Here is a 21,122-nt window from a genome sequence, read left to right as displayed (position 1 = left end):
ATACAGATTGTTTTTTTATTATTAAAAAAAGTCACTTCAGGGTGAGACAGGATATGAAATTATATAAAATGCGTCTTAACCTGCAGTTGCTGTGCAAAATAATAGAGGTTATTTGACAAATAATAGAGGTTCCGACTAACCTCAACCATATTATCCTATCTGTATAAAAACATTTGCATAAAACATTGTAATTCTCAGTAACTAGGTAAATATATAAACAACTACACAAATGGTCAATTACAGAAAGAACGAACATTACCAGTGGGCGGCGCGCGCTCGTCACGCCAACGGGCGGGGCATATATGAAAAGGGGCGGAGTTTTAGAACAGTGGGCGTGTCTTCATTGTGTGTCATGTCTGCTGTCTTTCTTTCTTCTGCTGCTGTTTTCTGTCGTGCCACGTTGATCAAGCGATCATCAGACTGCAGGTAAGACCTAAACATGATGGACGTGCGAATACAGATATAAAAACACACAATGCAACTCACAATCCGCATGATTATATTGTCTGTTTCGCGCTTTATGAACTTTAGTTGTTGTTTTGTGTTAGCAATGCTAACTGTGTTCAAAGTGCTCTGCATAAATGTCTGCGATTAATCAAGTGTTTGTGAGCGTTGTTAAGTATGTTTCTCCTGCTGTGTTTTTATAAATTGTCCATTAATACGTTAGATAAGTTTATGGATCAAACAGATCAGTTCCTGAATAACAAAACGACACGTGTCAGTGAAGACCTCGCTTTATTATTGTTATTATTATTCATTGTTATTAAACTATTGTAGTTTAAACTCTGCCGCTGTTATTCTGGCATATAAAAAAACAATCTGAATGTATGCGAAATGATGTGAGCGGTTTATGTGTGAAATGAGTCATATTTCAGCAGAAGTGAGACCAAAACTAGTACATGATGGTTTTCATGTTGTCTGCTGGATTAAAATGATCATTCAGCCAAACATGATCTTTATCGTTCCAAGCCTATGTGACTAAATTATGACTTTTTGGTGACCATTGATTTCCATTATATGAACCTAAAATACTCAAAACACTTTCTTTTGTGTTCCACTGAAGAAAGAAAGTCATAGAGGTTCGGGAGTAAATTCTAACAACAATGGTGATGTATATGTAAACTATGAAAAGAGAACATGTAAAACAGATGACTGATTTATCTAATAGGGAAATGTGGTCATATTTATAGTTCAGTAGACATGACTGACATAGTTGTTTCAGCAATGCTGTTTATACAATGACATAAATGTGCCTCTTCTATTATGTGTATGGTTTTAATTTCTTATTTAAAATGAGTTTTGTTATTTAGGTGGGCAAAAAGTAAAACATGACAAGGTAAGATTAGATTTTAAATGTCATGTAGTGCTGACACCAAAAATGTAATAATTAATTATAAAATTAAATAAAACAATTTGTGAATTAATCATTTATAATATATGTGAAATATTTTTAGTACATTGACAAACAAGCCAGTAGATTCATATAAGTAAAATAAATGTATGCAAATCAATTAAACTGATATAAATAACAAGTATGACAGTGTTTTATCATGCACATTCTTATTTGTCATTAATGCACAAATTAACACAGAATAATAATTTTACAGCATACATTAGTTTTGGTTAATGTTTGTTTCTTCATGTACTAAAACGTGTATTATTTTATGCTGCATTAATTTGTTTATGTGTTATGAACAAACAAACATGAATTACCATTAAACATTATATTATATTGATTAACATGAACCTAAATTGAGATTTAAAACATTGCAGTTTTAGATGATGTATTACTGTTTCTTGCTTTAAAATCATAATATAATAGCATGCAAAGGTTCATTTGAAAGAATTTCCCCTCACCCCCTACCTGGACTTAATTAATGTGGCTGATCAGATTGTGTTGAATTTTTAGCAGTGTTAATAATTTGTAAAGTGTGAGCTGAAGTGACTTTAGCCGTCTTATCACTTATGTTTCTCTCTTTAGTGTGGATTCATTTACTCTCTTCCTGTTTGTGAACGTGTGCACTGATGTGTGTGTGTGTGTGTGTGTGTGTGTATGTATGTGTGTGTTTGCGTGCTGTGATTGGTTGGATCCTCCTCCTCTCTCCATCATCACCATCAGTCTGTCAGTCGCTGGTCGTTCGGTGGCTGTTTCTCGGCTTGTGACGTCATTGAGTGTTTGCTGAGCTTTTGTCTTGACCTGAACACTCACTCTGGTCTGCAGCACTCCGGATCAGGTCGGATCAGACAGACGTATACGGCACTGGAGCTGGAGAGGCTGCTGACAGCCGCAGGTTTAATGCAGCAGGAGGACGGCAGCAGCGCAGCATCTGGCGCGGTTGGTTGCATTGTGCGTTGATGACCCCTGCTGTGTAGCCGCCCGCCCGTCCGCTCACCCCCACCCCTCCCGTCTCCCCTCTCTCTTTCTCCATCACAGCTCCTGGATCAGCCATGTTTGGCACCGAGTCCTCATGTAAGTAGCCCATCCTCCACCGCGGCTGTCTTTATCCTGCATGTATTGTGCTCTGGCGCGTTTGCGCGTTTCTCCGCTTCGGCTTGTCTGCCTCTGGCATTTCTATGTGTGTGCTGTGTGTTGTGCTGGATCTGAAGGCCAGGCTGTGGCAAATTCACCTTACATAAACAAAGTGATGCACTCGCACACCTGCGCATTTGCTGTCTGCTGTCGTGTGAGGTATTCATCATCTCATTTGACACGAGTCTTCTGGCTGATGTTCTCTCAGAGCTGACGAGCATCCAGATAAATGCTCAAATGCAGTGTCGCTCATATTGCTCGATTAGTGTCGTTTTGTGAGTTTGAGGCCTGCTTTACTGAATATCCCTGAATGTTGTGCTTTTGCAGTTATTCTCCCAGACTTCCTGTTGTGCTGTTTAAGGCATGCAAATGTAGTGTTTGTGTGTTATTTATCATACTGTACCCACATAACATGGGTGCTCTTTTAGATTTATGTGTGCATTTGTGAGGCTAATGTTTAGTTCATTATTTTGTGGTTTCTCTGTTTTTATTAGTGTTTGATTGCTTGTTGGTTGTATTGATTCATTAGCAGAGAGGTAAATTAGGTTCAGATCTGTTTGAATTGCCACTCCACTAAAGGAAGAACTCTAGTCTGGATCTGAGAATAAGTGCTAGTGATGAACTGAGCATCAGCCTCATAAACATCACAGAATGAAAGCATAGGTGTATTTAAGAGCACTTTTGATATATTGGTACAGTATGATGAAAAAAAAAAAAAACATAAACAACATTTTCGTGCCTTGAACTTTATTTAAGGAGAGTTTTGAAAGAAGCCTTTTCTGCTTACCAAGGCTGCATTTATTTAAATGCAGAAATATTATTACAATTTAAAAAAGCTGTTTTATATGTAAATATGTTTAAATGTAACTTATTGCTGTGAAAGTTGAACTTTCAGCATTAGCACTCCAGTCTTCGGTGTCACATGATCCTTCAGAATTAATTCTAATATGCTGATTTGCTGCTCAGGAATGATTACTGATTATTGTCAATGGTGAAAGCAGTTGTGCTGCAGAATATTTTGTATTTCAAAGTATTTTGTGGAAACTGTTATACATTTTTTACATTACATTTCATTTTTTCAGGATTCTCTGATAAAAAGAAAGAACAGCATTTATTTCAAATGAAAATCTCTGGTATACTTATACATGTCTTTACTGTTACTTTTGATCAATTTAATGTCCTAGACATATAAAGGTATTAATTTCTTTAAAAAAATAAAGCTCACTGACCCCATATCATTTTATATAATGGGTAGTTTGATTGCTAAGAAGTAGACTAGTCTGATGGGTAGTTTAATTGTTAGACTAGTCTGATTGCTAGTTTGATTGTTGGACTGGTCTGCTGATAGGTAGTTAGATTGTTGGACTAGTCTGATGGGTAGTTTGATCACATTTCCCAGTGTTCAGAAGTGACAGTGAACGTGGCCTGTATCGCTGGGCTTCATGAATGGAGCGTCTGTGTTGGAGTGGCTCTCTCAGCTGAATGAATGAACACAGCTGCTGTCAGATGGCCGCCGTGTGTTTGACTGTGTGAAACCGACCGTCTGTCAGTCCGATTGTCAGTCAGATGTGTCGTCACGTGTTCACCTGTCTCTCTCATTGAATGAAAGGGAAAGTTCATGCTAAAATAAACGTCCCATCATGTCTTTTTTAAACCCATGTAACTTACTTTCTTCTGTGGAACACAAAAGAGGATACTTTGAAGAATGAGTCAGCTGCTTTTGTCTGTACAGTGAAAGTTAGTGATGTTCATCAACTGTTGTCCATTGTATGGACAAAAATGGTGTTTAACAGAAGACAGACAGTGGTAGATTTTTTTTAAGGACACAAGGCAGAGTAAATGATGACAGAAAGATAATATTTCTCTCATGTGGTTCTGTAATCTGCTGTTTGTTTCTTCTCTAGATCTTGATTCAAATGTGGTCAGTGCAGTTCTGGTGAAAAGCTGCAGCTGCAGGTTTCACATCAACTCGTAGAAATCAATAATGAAAATAATCAATTACACATTGATATACATTTTGATAAAATATTTATTGTAAGACATTAAATGCAGGAGTAAAATTGTAATTGCATTTTGTAATGTGGTAGATGTAATTGTGTTCTCATGAGTATGTGGGCTCTTGTATCAGTTAATATTTAGTCTGTGCTTTTGTTTGTATACCATTTAAATGAGAGATTGGCAACTTCTACTTTAAACTGGTAAGCAATCATTTGTTTTAGAATGAAATGTTTGTATTAACCCTTCAACCCTATTTTGCATGTAGTGTATAGCACACATTACAAATGTGCATTCACTATTTGTTTTAATAGCTTTCAATTTGTGCATTGTTTGGAGGACAGCACTGGGCAGGATGTGGAATAATACTTTGGTAATAATGAACTAAATAAATGAACTATTTAATTTAAATGATTAATTTTTAGTACATTTTTTTTAAGGGATTTTTCATCTGATTTGTTGGTTAATTAAAGAAATATTTGTCATAATAATGGTTAGTTGCAGCTCTATTGATCATACTGACAGACTGGCAGGTGCAGTGATGTTTGCTTATCTTACTGACTTGATGTCTTTATTAAGTCTTTCCAGAATGCATCTAAATGGGACAGATTTCAGAATCAGTCATCTGCTGTGACAAGAAAGAGTTTTGCTTGGCAGATCAGCTGATATCCAGCTCTGTCTTCTGGCTATTCATTTTCATTTACCAAATATAAAACAGGAAGTGATGTCATGTGACATTCATGAGGTGTGAATGACCACAACAGCCTTTGGTAAGTTTTAGATGATTGACATGAACGTTTGGCTCATGTTCCTTGATGTACCGTGTTCAGAGGAAAAAATACTCTTGTTGTATTAGGATGTGCTGGTTCAGTTTTACAGAGATCCACTGGACTGGCTGCTTCAGTGTTATTCCTGCAATATAGCACTGTAAAGATGAGAGTATAGGTATAGGGAATGTTTCTCTACTTAACTCATTTGGTGTTTGTTATGTCTGTTGGCTCATGTCATCGTTCACTTAACGTCTAAGTGTGTATCTGATGTGTGAAGGGGTTTGCATTTGTTCCTCTCACCTCCTGCTCCTTTTTCTTTCTGTCTAAATTCATCTGTTTTTGTGTGTTTTTTCTGTAGTGAGCATGTTCCTCAACACTTTGACCCCTAAGTTTTACGTGGCGCTGACGGGCACCTCATCCCTCATTTCAGGACTCATACTGGTGAGTTTGATTCAAATTCTGTAGAATAAAGTGACTTCTTTGGGATTTCACTAGAATAGGAAGTATCTGAAGGAGTTGCTTTGTGGCTCAATAATAATTGATGTTCATCTTTTCCTTGCAATTTAATCATCAAATTGGTTCAGTTGATAAAGGCAGCTCTGTGTGTTTTATTCATTTGTATTTATCAACTTTGAATCATTACAGAAATTAATTGTTGAGTTAGTTATTAAAAAGAAGCAGCTGAATGTATTGTTGAGTGGTACTGTTCATAGAGACCTTTGAACCTATGATGATGGTGATGAGGTATGTGTGAAATGTCTCTGTGCTGCAGATCTTTGAGTGGTGGTATTTCAGGAAGTATGGGACGTCGTTCATTGAGCAGGTGTCTGTCAGTCATCTGCGTCCTCTGTTAGGTGGAGTTGATAACAGCTCACCCAACAACTCCAACAGCAGTAACGGAGACACTGACTCCAGTCGACAGAGTGTGTCAGGTCAGACCGCTGCTGCACATTACCTTTAAAGAACAAACATGAGAAAACGTTCAAAGAAACACATGAACCTTCTGCTGGAGCTTCATGAAGAACTTCAGTCTTACTAACATTGACACGCTGCGGTCAGCTGTTAATCAATCAGTTACTAGATAAACTCAAACATTGTCAGTCTGAGTTCATCTGTGTATTTGCTAATATTTTGTGTCTGTGTGTATTTAGAGTGTAAGGTTTGGCGAAATCCTCTCAATCTGTTCAGAGGAGCTGAATATAACCGGTGAGTAAATGTCTCAGAGCCTCTTCAATACTTCATCTGATGCAAAAAGCATGTCAGACAATCTTTAACTTTCTAGTAAATGCTGTTAGTATCTGTATTAGAATAAGTGCTGGGATTTGTAAGTCAATTTTCAGTTGGTGAGATGCTGATGCAAATGTGTTTATTGCAGATACACGTGGGTGACAGGAAGAGAGCCGCTCACATACTACGACATGAATCTTTCAGCACAAGATCATCAGACCTTCTTCACGTGTGATTCTGATCACCTACGGCCTGCAGACGCCAGTAAGAGCAGCATTATGATCAACAGCCAGAGCATTTAAGCACAGTGTTTATGTTTGGAGGACTTTTGGCTAAGAGTGTGTGTATGTGTGTGCACTGACAGTAATGCAGAAGGCCTGGAGAGAGAGGAATCCTCAGGCTCGAATCACAGCTGCTCATGAAGCTTTGGATCTGGAGGAGTAAGTGTGTTTCTGTGCTTGTAGATGCCTGATAACTGATAGTTTAGATAGATGTATCTATCCATATTATGCCTTCAGATATTTTATTTAGCTTGAAATATATGCATGTTGCTTTAATGTTCTTTCAGCATGTTTAATTCTTCTTTGTTGCCCTGTGCTGTCAGTGTAAATGATTGACTGTGTTTGTTGGTCAGGAGTGTTTGGTAATGAATCTGTTATGTGTGTTGTAGTTGTGCGACTGCTTACATTCTCCTGGCTGAGGAAGAGGCCACGACTATTGTGGAGGCAGAAAAACTCTTCAAACAGGCGCTGAAGGTCGGAGAGACCTGCTACCGGCGCAGTCAACAGCTGCAGCATCACGGATCACAGTATGAAGCCCAGCACAGTGAGTACACCCACACACTGGTTTCCAAGGTTTAGAGTTGTCAAAAATTAAACTATGGCCAATCAGCAATGTTTAAAAGTCATCTCAACAGTGCTCAAATGTGAGCAGGAAATGGACATTTAAAAAAAAAAAAATTTTTTTATCAAACTTGGTACTTTTTGACAACTCTACCAAGGTTTATGGATTCATTCTAGGGATGCACCAAAATTTTGGCCGTCGAAAATGGCATTTTCGTTTTTTGTCCCAAAAACTTTCGAAAATATCAGCCAAAAATATATGGTGTGCTGCACCATATTTTTGTCTGGTGTTTTTGTCCGAAAAAAGTTTGAAAATATGAGCGAAAATATATGGTGTGGTGCACCGCCTGGCAGTGTTCAGTGCGCAAGTTTCAGACTCACTCTAGTCATCGTCACTGCGTGGTGTGACACTCAATATTCCGCTCTATGAAAGTGTGTTCTGCTCATGCTCATTGGAAAAGCAAAGTCTGCTCAAATACCACGCAGACAGGAAATTTCTATGTAGTATATTTGTTTCTGTTAGCAATGGCACTACTGTGCTGTAACATGGCAATACTGGTAAAATGGCACTATCCTCTTGTTCACTGATCTGCTCTATGTTCTGCTCACATGCTCTGAAAATAATAGCTTTGTAGGACTACACATTATTTGGATGACTAGTCAAAAAAGTTGTATCTGATTCTGTTGCGTAGAACTGAATAAAAATGATATTTAATTGATATTTAATAATAATATACTTTCTGTCCAATTGTATGTGTTTTGGGGCTTTTTTGAAATTCAGTATCATTAAAGAGCAGGTCATATGGTTTTTTAAAGTGTCCTAATATTGTGTCAGAGTCCCCTACAACAGGTTTAAATGCATCTAAGGTAAAAAAAAAACGTTGTAATTTTCTCAGAATATACATTTATGCATTATGTTCGAAGCAGACTTGAGTGTAATGTCTGTAAATCCCTCCCTTCTATGAGCCTGCTCTGATTGGTCAGCTGGGCAAGCCTGTTGTGATTGGCACAGAGAGGAGTACCTGAGCAAGTTAGCGAGCGCTACCATCTGTGTTGCCAAGTCCGCAGTTGTTTTTGATGTCGCGGGTTGAAGTGACCCCAATAACATCATATTTAGCCCCTGGAGTGCAAATTCACCAGGGGAACCCTGACAAAAAGCATGTATTTTACACCCCAGAATGCAATTTTTTTTTAACGGGGGATCCCCTGGAAACACCATTGGGCTAGTTTTTGAGTAGCAGTCGGGTGGGTTTTGTTGTGGAAACCTGGCAACCCTGAGCAGCTTTACATAAAACAATAATATAGTGCTCCAGTCTGTTCTTAATAGTAATGACATAAAACATTTTTGTTTAACTCTTATGCAAGCGAATCGTGCTCACAGCTAAAGTGTAAATACATATCAAAACAATAATGATGGCTACATTAGCCGAGTGCTAACGTGACTAATTGATAAAACAACACAGTTTGTAAACCAAAATATGTCTAAGTAACATTCATTATTACTAAATATTTAGTACAAGGTAATTAGAACAACGACAGTCTACATTAAAGGTTGTATCAGCGATTTCTAGCCTAAAACATAAAGTGTCAAATTCAGCTGACCTTTATTCACGATCCGCTCGCTGCCTGCCCCATAAATTGTCTGTGAAAAAACCGCGTCTCTCTGGTCAGCCTAGGGTCCGAGATATGCCAAAAAAACAATCGGCGCTATCAACAATAACCACAGATAAACAAACCGTGTTCCAACCAATCAGCGTCAGGGGGTTCGTGTTGTGGACTTTCCTACTGGTGCAGGGATGTGAGGGAGGCGGAGCGAAAGTCCACAACACCAAACCCCTGACGCTGATTGGTTGGAACAATGTTTGTTTTTGCTGTGAAAAGGTTGGTAGTGCCGATTGTTTTTTTGGCATATCTCGGACCCTAGGCTGACCAGAGAGACGCGGTTTTTTCACAGACAATTTATGGGGCAGGCAGCGAGCGGATCGTGATGAAAGATAAGCTGAATTTTACACTTTATGTTTCAGGCTAGAAATCGCTGATACAACCTTTAATTGACATTCTTAGTAAATAGTGGTTTCACAGCAAATAATCAGAACTATTTCAGTAAGACAGTAATATCATGGTTTACCTGGAAACCTAAAGATGCACTAGGTATACATGACATATTAGCACCAAAAAAAAAATTATATTTTGAGCACTCAATTAAAAATGTACACAAAACGCATTAATCATATTTACAGGTTGTGGTTCAGAGACGCTTGTAAGTCCAAAATAAAGATGATTAGAAGCCAAAGATAAAAGCTAAGATTAGAGAAGCAGTCCACGGTAAAATGACGAGTACATAACAAAAGGCTCAAATTGTATTGCTGTAGTATCGTGGAAAAAAATAAATTTAACCACTGATTGTTCACATCGTCATTTTTTGGCAATGGAAAACAAACTTGCTTTCACAGCGCAAAGTGCAGTGTCTTTTCGACATGATGTAAACATACACTAACTAGCGGAAGGAAGTGTTTGTGGACAAGTAAGACTGTTCATATTTCGCAGGCAGGCGGGGGAAATGTTAATATGTTACCCAGTTGCATAGATTGAGAGCAGGCAGAAGATTTGAAATTATGACCATTAAGGCGATTCTGAGTCAACTCTTTCTTTTGAGAGACAATATCTTTATGTATAATGCACTTTTTTGATGAAAAAAATTTGCAGACTGTTACAGTCCGACTTTCTAACCATTAGGCCACAACTGCCTCCAACAGTCACTTGTACTGAAGCATTTGCTTTATAGAGTCCTGAAAATGTATAAGACAGCTATTAATTATATTTATTTATCTTTTTAGGTATATTAAAAATCTTTTTTTAAACATAGATCTGTAAACATACTGTTATGTGTCTGTGTAGTTATTGTGCTATTCTAAGAACCCCAACTCAAAATCAGTTTTTATAACAATACATTTCTGTTGCACATGAAGTGAAGTGTAGCTGATCCCCCAGCGTGTCTTTAGTTAGTCGACATTTTCTCGTGACATGTAGCGCAACGTGTCAGTAAATGGTTAAATGTTAAAGCAGAAGTAGCTAATCAGAGTTAAACTGAATAAAATCCCCTTTTAAGGTGTGTAAAAGTGCAAGTGTCTGTTTTTTTTTTTTTCAGGAAGAGACACAAACGTGTTAGTTTACATCAAGAGAAGACTCGCCATGTGCTCCAGAAAGCTTGGCCGTACACGAGAAGCTGTCAAAATGATGCGAGATGTGAGTGACCTTTGGCTCTTAACATACACAGAAGAAATGAACCCTCAGTTTAATTAATTATACAATCAGCTAACTGAAAAAAAAAGATATTTAGTGAGTTCCCGCAATACACAGTAGTCAACATTTGAAGTGGATCAAAAAAATTGTCCAATAACAAGAACTTGGAATTGTTTTGGTTTTAGGACAACTTTGATGAAAGGTTTTGATCCACTTCAAATGTCGAGTACTGTATATTCATAGATATTGAATCGTGCGGCTGTGCTGTTATTCTTAAAATCAGCACAGTGGTGATTGTTTTAGTCTCAGTGCTGCTGGACTCCGATTATCGAAAATGGTGCACAACTGAGGTGATAATGCAATTATGATTCAAAGCAACTGCATTATATTTCACTAATTCAATGGCCTGTCGTCAACTAAGCCACACATTTTGTATGTGTAAAACTCTGTTATATGTCGAACATCTGTCTTACACACCTAATGAACAGCAGAAGTTTCCAGTGCTTGAGAATGTGAGCTGTTATTGTGTTTCCTGCAGTTAATGAAGGAGTTTCCTCTGCTCAGCATGTTTAATATCCATGAGAACCTGCTGGAGTCTCTTCTGGAGCTGCAGAACTATGCTGACGTTCAGGCCGTGCTCGCCAAGTATGACGGTATGAGCGCCGCAGATCTATCACGCGCACACACACACACACACACACACATACACACACACACAGAATCTGACTCTCTCTCCTTCCTATGTTGCTGTTAAAGGTGTTGTACAATAAACCCTGACTAGATTTTAAGGGTCAAGTTCTGGTATGGTTCACTCACACATAACAATGAACAGCTGCTCTATACTAAACAACTAGGAAACTAGGTTTGAAAAAAAAGTGCTGGCCACCACTGAACTAAAATGTGGAAACAAATTAATGACACATGCCTACAAATTAATAAGTCATATTAAGAATTAAGAAGCTGTGGGAAATAATTCTTAATATCTTTTTTTCTGATATTTGTCATGCTTTGTAAAAGCGTTTTCACACATGTGTGAGTTGTGATGTGAAATGGTTTGTTCTCTTGCACAGACATCAGTTTGCCAAAGTCTGCAACCATCTGCTACACAGCAGCGCTTCTGAAGGCCAGAGCCGTGTCTGATAAGTAAGTCTCCATCATTCATGTGTTGATTTTAAAAATGTTTTAATTGCAAAATAAATGAATGCTATGTGAAAGGTTACTTTCACATTAAAACAGAAAATGTCACTTTAAACCACTAACTTTTGTACCAGCTTTAACTAGCACTGTATTTTGATAGTCCATTTTTGGCATTCTACTGAAAACAAATTCCTGTTTACACATGGTATTAAGATGCCTTTTTGTCGTTCCGATCACAAGTGGATGATACTAAAATATAGGTTTGAATGGGGTGTAAAATGCTCATGTGGTCGAATGTGTTTAAACAGCCACCAAACACAGCCTCCTCTCTAATTCTAAAACATTACAGGACAGGTTGTTGAAGCATGTTAGCCAGACAGGATTTGGAAAGTTGCCATCTAAAATTGTAAGTTTGGTATGAAGGCGAAAAATGTCGGTGTTGTCTTATCAGTCCCGATTCTAAAACAAACACACAGTTAATGTTTTTTTCTGCTAAGATAGCTGCAAAAATACGAAAGCTGCTGTTGGCGCCAATAGCCCCACAGTTAGCGGAGTTCGAGTCCCATCTTGAGGTCCTCTCTCGCAACACCAGTTTCGTCACTTGCCAACCACGGCACCGCCAACCACCCACCACCGTCATTTAGATTTTTTTTATAGTAATAAAAATTATTTAGTTCAGTTAGAGAACAGACAGTACAATTAAAAGTCGCATCACATATGACGTTTATTTTAACAATTGAGGAGAATGAGTCAAGCCGACTGACAAGAAGACAGAGGTGAGAAAGACAAGACGATAGATGATTTAGTTTCGAAACAAAATGCAAAAGCGCCTGTTTGGCAATATTTTGGATTTTAAAAAGCCTGTTGACTTTTGCCGTTTATCTAAGGTGATGTAGGAAGGTTTCATAAGGAAGGTAAACATTTGTTTAATTGGTTCCCCAATTTTTGCTGATTTTTACTTTTATTTAAACTTAACTTGTAATTTATTTATTTTATTTGACACCAAGGTGTATGCTGTGTCTCCAAGCTTTGGTGCCACAGTGTTTACTTAGTTTTGTATACCTATTTACACTTTGTGAAAGTAATTTGTTATTTTATATTATGCATAGCCCATAGCAATCTTTTTGTTAATAAAAGTTATATGATTTATATAGAGGCTAAGTGATTGTGCCGTTGTATTTTGTTGTTGCTTGAATTGCATTAAAAGCGAAGGAAAGCGAGGAAAAGAGGGAAAATTCAAACAAACTAAAAACAAACAATTTACGCCGAGTTGCAGCTACTTTGAACGTGAAAGTAAAAAGCACACGGCACTTTTAAGCTTGAAAGAGATCGCCGGTCCCTGTGGCAAGGGCGACATGTTTGCAAACTGGGATCGCTTTTCTTAATGTGGTGTCTTATAATAAATTATAAATTTTGTGCCCATTCCTTTTTGCCAAAGGAGTCGACTTGATTCCACCACTCCTGTCTCATTGGTCTTTCCCACGGTAGCCGTGACACTGATGTTGAAAAAGCATTAATGTCATCTTTATGATGGCAGCATTAAGCAGATGCTTTCGCTTTTCATTGTTTAATTATTTGCTGCCGGGTATACTTTTGCCGACTTTGGAAAAGATGAATAAGCATCCAGAATTTGAGGGTCAAGTCGTTGCGCTCATTGTCGTGAAAGCCGTGAACACTAGGCATGTCTAAAGTGAATGTAAACTGGCGGGCCAAAAAATTGGATATGATGAAAAGATTGGATCTGTGCATTAAGACTTGCATTGTAAACGCAGCCACTAGGTGTAAACGGAAATGTCTCCCTCGACTACTTGTGAACCAATCGACCAAAATGCATCCTAATACCAGCCAGGTGTAAACAGGGCCTAAGTATTTGTGTAACTCAATGTCAACTAGCAGTCATTAGAGTATTAGTAGACTGTCTGCCTCACATCTGCTAACACACTATGATGGACATTCTACTGACTATAAGTAACTTTGAAAGTCAACTAATTCTATTCTACTAACCCTGACCTAACAGTCTACTAACACTTTAATGAGAGTTAGTTGACAAGTAGTTGCAAAGTTATCTAGCTTTCTTCTGTCATTTTATTTTGTTGTAGTTATTTATCATTTAGCAGAAACTTCTGACCCAGAAAAAACTTGGGCCTGCGCCTGTTTCACACAACACACTTGAGCTTCACGTTAACATAACAACATCGTCACTGCAGCTGCAGACTCACAAGAGTATTCATACTAACTATAAATTTGTTTTTAAAAGTTGGTCAGTTATAAACTTGAAAGTTTTAAGGTCTTGAAATTGTATTAACATGGGTATACCATGTTAATGCTAAACAACAAAAACCGCTCCGATCAGGTTGTTTCAGTCATACTTCGATGTAGAACATGCTGTTTTCTTTTATACACATACCTTCACCCAACCTTAATAATTAAAAACAAGTTTAAATGGTTCAATCGTCTACACATATTTTTGATTCTTCATTTTCTTTTTTGACATACTCTAGTTCTTGTAAAAATACACTAAACATGGTTATTCTGTGCATTCTTAGCCCTTTTTGAAGGAAATCATATTTATTTTGTCCATGAAAAGTGTGCTACACTTTACTTGAGCGTAAGCGGCACAGCAAAAATAGATTCTGCTCACATGACACTCCTAGTGTGAATGCACTTATTTGTTAACATGCACGCTGAAAACAATATGCGCCGCTCACACTTGCTGTGTGAAACCAGACTTACAATGCACATAAACGGGGACAAACTGTTCACTTTCAACTGGATATTCTGTAATCACTGTCAGTTCCAGAAACTAAAACAAAATTACTATTGTAAAGTGTTTCATTACTGTCATCATTCTAGCCTGCACTAATGCCAGTCTCATGTCTCGCACATTAACACGTGTGAGTTCTGATGTGGTTTGTGGTCATCTGCAGGTTTTCTCCAGAGGCCGCATCACGGAGAGGTTTGAGCACAGCAGAAATGAACGCAGTAGAAGCCATACACAGAGCAGTGGAGTTCAACCCACACGTACCTAAAGTTAGCCACACTCCATCACAATCATCATCATCATTCTCCTTGGCTGTAACATGACTCTTATTCTCTGATTTCTTTCTGCAGTACCTCTTAGAGATGAAGAGCTTGATACTGCCACCGGAGCACATCCTGAAGCGCGGAGACAGTGAAGCCATCGCATACACCTTTTTCCACCTGCAGCATTGGAAGCGGGTGGAGGGCGCGCTCAACCTGCTGCACTGCACCTGGGAGGGAAGTGAGTAACAGCAGATCAGAGAAACTAAACCATTACAGACGGGTCAAATACTGGCACCATGAATCCCTAGACGTCTGATGAGTCCAACTGATTTAACACAACCCACAATTCTGAAAAACATCCTAGACTTATGTCTTATTGATTATTTTGCCATGTAAATGCAATGCAGAGTGATGCACATTTTGTCAATATTGCGCTATGACCCAAAAAAAGGACTCTTGAGTTACAATTTATCTTTTGACTCAACTCAGATCAGGGCCAGTATTTATCAAGCCTCTCAAAGTGCGATTTTACTCTTAAGTGCTGAGAATTCATGAAATGTACTCCTACTTTCAAACTTGAGTATAAAAGCAAGTTATCAAATTTCTTAAAGCTAAGAATCGCTCTTACACTCCCAGTTATTTAAGACAGCTCGAGAGGTCTCTCAAGTGGTTAGGAGTTGCCAGTAGGGGCTTGTGATGGCACTGAGGAGACAGAGATGTGCACAGATCTTTCAGGAGAGGAGGAATGTTTTTGAAATATTTGACGGCAAGCAGTTAATCAAACCGTTACATTTCCTTCAATTCAAAACGAGCAAAAAACATTTACATTACCAAAGAACATCTGAGCTGATTGCAGCTTTAAGTGCAGCTTTGAGCCAAGAATTTTTTGTACACTTAAGTCAATTCTTAGCAATGTTCTTGAGAGTAATTCTTAGATGCTTGATAAATACGGATCCAGATTCAGAAAACATTGCAAGTTAGGCCAATTTATTTAGGCCAAGTTGTTTCAAAAGCAGTTTTACAGGTAGTCATGATGTTAATGTTCATCTAAATTATATCTAAATATATCTATGATATCTTAGTTGTCCACATTGATCTGTTTCGAGATGGATGATATAGTTTACATATAGAGACATGATGTACAATCAAGCAATCAAGCTGTATGGTATCTTACTTTATGTGAGCATACTGTATGTATGTGGATATAATAGTTGGGGTTATTAACTAATTTTGCTATGATATCGAAATCATATATCAAATTTCTAGTGGTTTATACAAGAAAGCTAATCAATTTTAGCTGTTAAACAGCTCTACAGAAGACAAAAGTGTCATTATTCATATCGATTCAGTTCAAGTTTTGTTCTTATCCAATAGTTGTCAGTGCAGCAAATAGATGATAATACTAAACGTTGTTTAACTAGAAGACCCCAATTAAGCAAACCAAAGATCACAATGACAATGAAACCAATTTCAAACATCAGGTGACAGAAATGTAGGGGAAAACCTTTTTTTCGTGTGTGTGTGTGTGTGTGTGTGTCACTGCCACAGTTGCAGTAGCTGCCAATCCACACTAAAACCATTTTTGTTGGTTCACTGTGTATTGGTTTACTTTGTGTTGCCTTATGGTAGTCATGTCTAATGAATAAATGCCTCTATTTCTCGTCATTTAAAAAGCAAAATTGAATTTAAAACCAACTGACCAATCTGTTATTTTTCTATATATATATATATATATATATATATATATATATATATAAAACTCAAACTTCTTAAAGTCTTCAAGTGAAAATCAGAAAAACTGCTGATGACTTACTGTTGCCCCAAGGCTTAGAAATACAGTATAAAAATCACTTCTTTGCGTTGATTCCTGATTTTTGATATCCTGTTTCAGCTTTCAGAATGATTCCATATCCTCTGGAGAAAGGCCACCTGTTCTATCCATATCCAGTCTGTACAGAGACAGCGGACAGAGAACTGCTACCAAGTAAGAGAATTTCCTGCATCTCACCTGTAGATTTACGAATCAGGTGCAGGAGCAGATGAAGGTTAGACTTGTTTCTGAAGTGAGGAGCTCTTGTGCTGCCATACCTGACATTGTCTGCAGCACCTAGATCCTCACTGAATTTATCAGTGCCTTTTAGTAGAGTATATTAGGGTATATAGAGTATATTTTTGTGCTTCATGTGTCTTTTTGCTGTGAAATGTTGACTGATTTTTGTAAAGTATATGTATGTATAACATAAACATAAAAAAGAACAAGAAAAGATCCATAGATGTATTGTACTAGTTGCTATATTCTTCTGAGTTTATATGTGTGAGGAGCTGTTTGAATCATTGAGTCAGTTCATTCTTTTCAATGAGATGGTTTACAGATCACACTAACAGGAAGATTGGACGTCTGTGATTTTATATGTTTGAATGTAGTTGAAGTTATGTGATCACTGATGCACTCTCTGGCTGCAGTAGTAGTTAACCCTGAGTGTGTATGTTTGTGTGTGTGTGTAAGCAGTGTTCCACGAGGTTTCAGTGTATCCGAAGAAGGAGCTGCCGTTCTTCATCCTGTTCACCGCGGGTCTCTGCTCCTTCACGGCCATGCTGGCGCTCCTCACGCATCAGTTCCCAGAGCTCATGGGAGTGTTTGCTAAAGCCGTGAGTGTCACACACTTCAATACCGAAGATAAACACACCACTGTTAAAGGCTTTCCATTTACACCAACACTGACATCAACACATATTCAGTATCATCAGCTCTGATTAAAAACTGTTTGAATGACATTGCAACATTTGTAAAGAGAATTGGTCATGCTCATATTTGTATTTGAAATGTGAAAATATAACCAAGTTCAGCCCTGCCATGGGTAAATTGTGTCACTGGACCCAAATTTAATTGCTTTACACATTTTTATAGTCCTGTTCTATAGAGACTAGTATTTCAAGTAATCAGAGACACTCTGATATAATCAGCTGCATTTGAGGGAAAGTTTAAATAGAAGGTGGAATATCTTACCCCATTGCCTCCTGTTTTGTTTGACTATGAAATTTTTTTTTCAGACATGAATTAGCTATAAATAGACAGGCAGCCAGTCATAAAAATAACCAGATAAATTTAAACATACTCAAACAAATCTACAAACAAACATCTAAAGATGTCTTATTATGCTCTTCTCTTCACTTTCACAGTTTCTTGTGTGTTCTAGTCCAAACTGTTTGGTTTAGTATTGGATCACTTCATGTTTCTGCGTGCTGAAAGTGAATCACTTCCAATTCCTCATTTACAGTGTTAAGGGAAAGTTATTTTTAAAGAATGCATTACAATTGTTGAGAAGGAATGACCAATCAGATCAACCCAGCATCTTGCCTAAGCCGTTATTTAAAGGAACACTCCACTTTTTTTGGAAATAGGCTCATTCTCCAACTCCCCCCGAGTTAATAAGTTGAGTTTTACCATTTTGAAATCCATTCAGCCGTTCTCCTGTTCTGGCGATATCACTTTTAGCATAGCTTAGCATAGATCATTGAATCCTATGAGACCAATATAGCATCGCGTTCAAAAATGACCAACGAGTTCCGATATTTGTCCTATTTAAAACTTAGACCGGCGGAAAATGTAAAGCTGCGATAAGATTAGGAACTACACTCCCATTCCAGTGTAATAGTCAAGGAAGTTTGCTGCCGTAACACGGCCGAAGCAGGCGCAGTAATATCACGCAGAACATGTGGAAATGCTAACTTCATCACATTGGAAGTTACCTAGCTGGGAACTAATTTCAGGCGCTGCGTGGTATTACTGCACCTGCTGCGTCCATATTACGGCAGCAAACTTCCTTGACTATTACACCAGAATGGTTCAGAGTGTGGTTCCTAATCTTATCGGCCTAGAAAATCGCAGCTTTACATTTTACGCCGGTCTTAGTACACAATATAACTACAGAAGAGTCAAGTTTTAAATAGGACAAATATCGAAACTCGTTGGTCATTTTTCTCATAGGATTCAATGAGCAATGCTAAGCTATGCTAAAAGTGTTATCGCCAGAACAGGAGAACGGCTGAATGGATTTCAAAACGGTAAAACTCAACTTATTAACTTGGGGTGGAGTTGTAGAATGAGCCTATTTCCAAAAAAAGTGGAGTGTTCCTTTAAAATAACTTTGAAATATAAAAGTTCTGTTTTTGGCAAGTGTAAAAGCCCTTTTCACACCAAAAGTGAGCTGAATAAGCCTCAGGCTGAAGGAAATGTAAATTCACGTCTGTACAGTAGAGGCCGCAGCTCAAACTTTTCTGGATTTCATGAGAATTATTACTTGAAAAGAAGTAATCTAATTACGTATTTCGCGTTACTGGTAATGCTTTCCCCCCAACACTCATTTGTAAACAATTTTGGATCAACGTATTTTATTTTGTGTGTGTGTTTTGTGAATCTTTTTATTACATTCTTGAATGTCATTTAATATGGAGGCCATCTTGACTGAGATTTGTGTTCAGGCTGCAGACATCTCACTTTGCTTCTGTCCATTTCTGTCTTGTCGGTTACAGTTCCTGAGCACCCTGTTTGCCCCGCTGAACTTCATCATGGAGAAAGTGGAAAGTATTCTTCCCTCAAGTCTGTGGCACCAGCTCACACGGATCTGATCTCATGGATATGAATTATTATTGACTGAGGTGCCAAGTTCTTCAGAAGTGCCCGATAGCCAGAAGACAAGTGAAACACAACCGACATCAAATGCAAAAGGAGTTTATTTCCCCCTTAATCTCCTGTAAATCTTTTCTGTTTAAAACTTTTAAACACCATCAGTATATAAAGACAAAATAAAACAATTTCTGTACTGCTGCAAAAAAGGTCTGTATTTTTTAAGTCCTCTTCTTCATTTTGACTATTGCTGTTTTCAAGTTTTAAAAATGGTCTGAAAGCAGCAGAATTGACAGGGCTTTTTTTGCACACATAAGTGGAATCACACAGGTTTATTTGCGAATCTCTTCCTGTACATTTGTTCATCACATGACACGTTTGTGGATTCTGAAACACAGATAGTGAACTCCACTTTCTTGCTGCCCTGGCCACTTAGAACTCATTTTGTTTAACCAAGACTATAGTTGAGCTCTGTCTTTGACTTGACACGTAATGATTTTTAATATTATAGTGTGCTATTCTATATGTCTACACTGCTGGTGCTGATACATGCCAGGATCTTTAAGATTTTTTTAGCCTTAATCTGTAAATGGAGGAAAGAGTTACTTGCTATTAAGAGTGTGTGAAATGTGTAATTTGAACACTGGGTGTCGCCATCACACCAAAATCACGTAGCATCATGAGGATTAGTGTATCCTGTTCACATGTAAGCATTAGTGCCAGCAACACTATTCAGGCCGCTAAAAAAAAAATTTAAACCTCCTGAACACATAATACATTCCCCTCACAAACAAACATAAACAAGAACTGAACCTTGATAAGCACATAGTGAGCAGGAACTTCATTCATTAGCTTATCTGCAGTTCCAGTTTAAGTCATTTTGCATAATGACTGAAAAGGCAGTGTGTTAAGGACCTTATTTATGAACAGGGTTGCCAGATCTGTGTTACAAAACCAGCTCAAACGCAGGTCAAAACTAGCCAAAATTAGAATTTGCAGCTGATTTCAACGGAAGAACAGAGAGAGTTAAGGTGTTGAAATGCATGTTTGTGTCTCACAAAGTCCTGCACATAAACAGTTACAGGTGAGATTATACAATTTTGAGGAAGATTAATTGTGACTGATTTTTTAGTTATAAATAGACTATAATGACCATATTTTAGTTTTTTTTTTTTTTTTTTTTTTTTAAAAGGACGTAGGAGGGGAGGTTGTGGTCTAAATTTTGGTATCAAAATGTAATTTCCATACCAACACTACATATTTTACAGTCACCGTTATGCAGATTGGTCATAAACACAGCTAAAAAGCTTCCTACCACAGTGGCCATTCTTCACAAAACTAATATTTTCCAGTTTTATCACAGGTAGAATGCAAAATGTTTCAATACAAGCATTTCAGTCAAACGGAATTTGTGCAATATTTCAAACTTTGGTAACACTTTATAATAACTAAACACTATGACTCATTAGTTAAGCATTAGTAAATAGTAAATTCATCATTTATGAAGCATTATCCCCACATTAATAGTCAATAGTAAGCAGTTTATAAATGCAGCTATAAATGTTATGTTCCTGATTTATAAGCATATCTATTAACTGTTTTTAATAATAGTATTTTCATAATGTATTCATGATCAATTAATCATTTCTAAATTAAGTATTATATTATTAACAGACCAGTTATTTAGGAGTTGTCAGAGGTTCATAAGATCATTTTGAAAGTGTAAC

At 37.5% G+C, this 21,122-nt stretch overlaps 1 protein-coding gene across 3 annotated transcripts; it reads left to right on the top strand.

Annotated features, from left to right (window-relative positions):
* Positions 1-304: 304 nt before the first annotated feature.
* On the top strand, positions 305-19,604 carry LOC141345164 (suppressor of tumorigenicity 7 protein homolog). Of its 3 annotated transcripts, none has more exons than XM_073850032.1 (16): positions 305-426; positions 2,222-2,470; positions 5,654-5,736; positions 6,068-6,227; positions 6,447-6,501; positions 6,671-6,786; positions 6,887-6,962; positions 7,193-7,347; positions 10,513-10,610; positions 11,146-11,260; positions 11,678-11,750; positions 14,672-14,774; positions 14,856-15,006; positions 16,660-16,752; positions 17,278-17,417; positions 19,302-19,604. In XM_073850032.1, exons 2-16 carry the CDS (start codon positions 2,449-2,451, stop codon positions 19,395-19,397), a joined length of 1,536 nt encoding a protein of 511 aa, XP_073706133.1. In that variant the 5' UTR covers positions 305-426; positions 2,222-2,448; the 3' UTR covers positions 19,398-19,604. The 3 variants fall into 3 exon arrangements, with proteins under 3 accessions (XP_073706133.1, XP_073706132.1, XP_073706134.1); XM_073850031.1 differs by having other exon boundaries at positions 17,275-17,417; XM_073850033.1 differs by lacking the exon at positions 2,222-2,470 and having other exon boundaries at positions 383-426; positions 17,275-17,417.
* Positions 19,605-21,122: the final 1,518 nt, after the last annotated feature.

The sequence above is a fragment of the Garra rufa genome, chromosome 11, assembly GCF_049309525.1.
Source record: "Garra rufa chromosome 11, GarRuf1.0, whole genome shotgun sequence".
Lineage (NCBI taxonomy): Eukaryota > Metazoa > Chordata > Actinopteri > Cypriniformes > Cyprinidae > Garra > Garra rufa.
The sequence above is the reverse complement of the archived record's forward strand: the minus strand, read 5'-3'. Positions and strand labels throughout refer to the sequence as shown.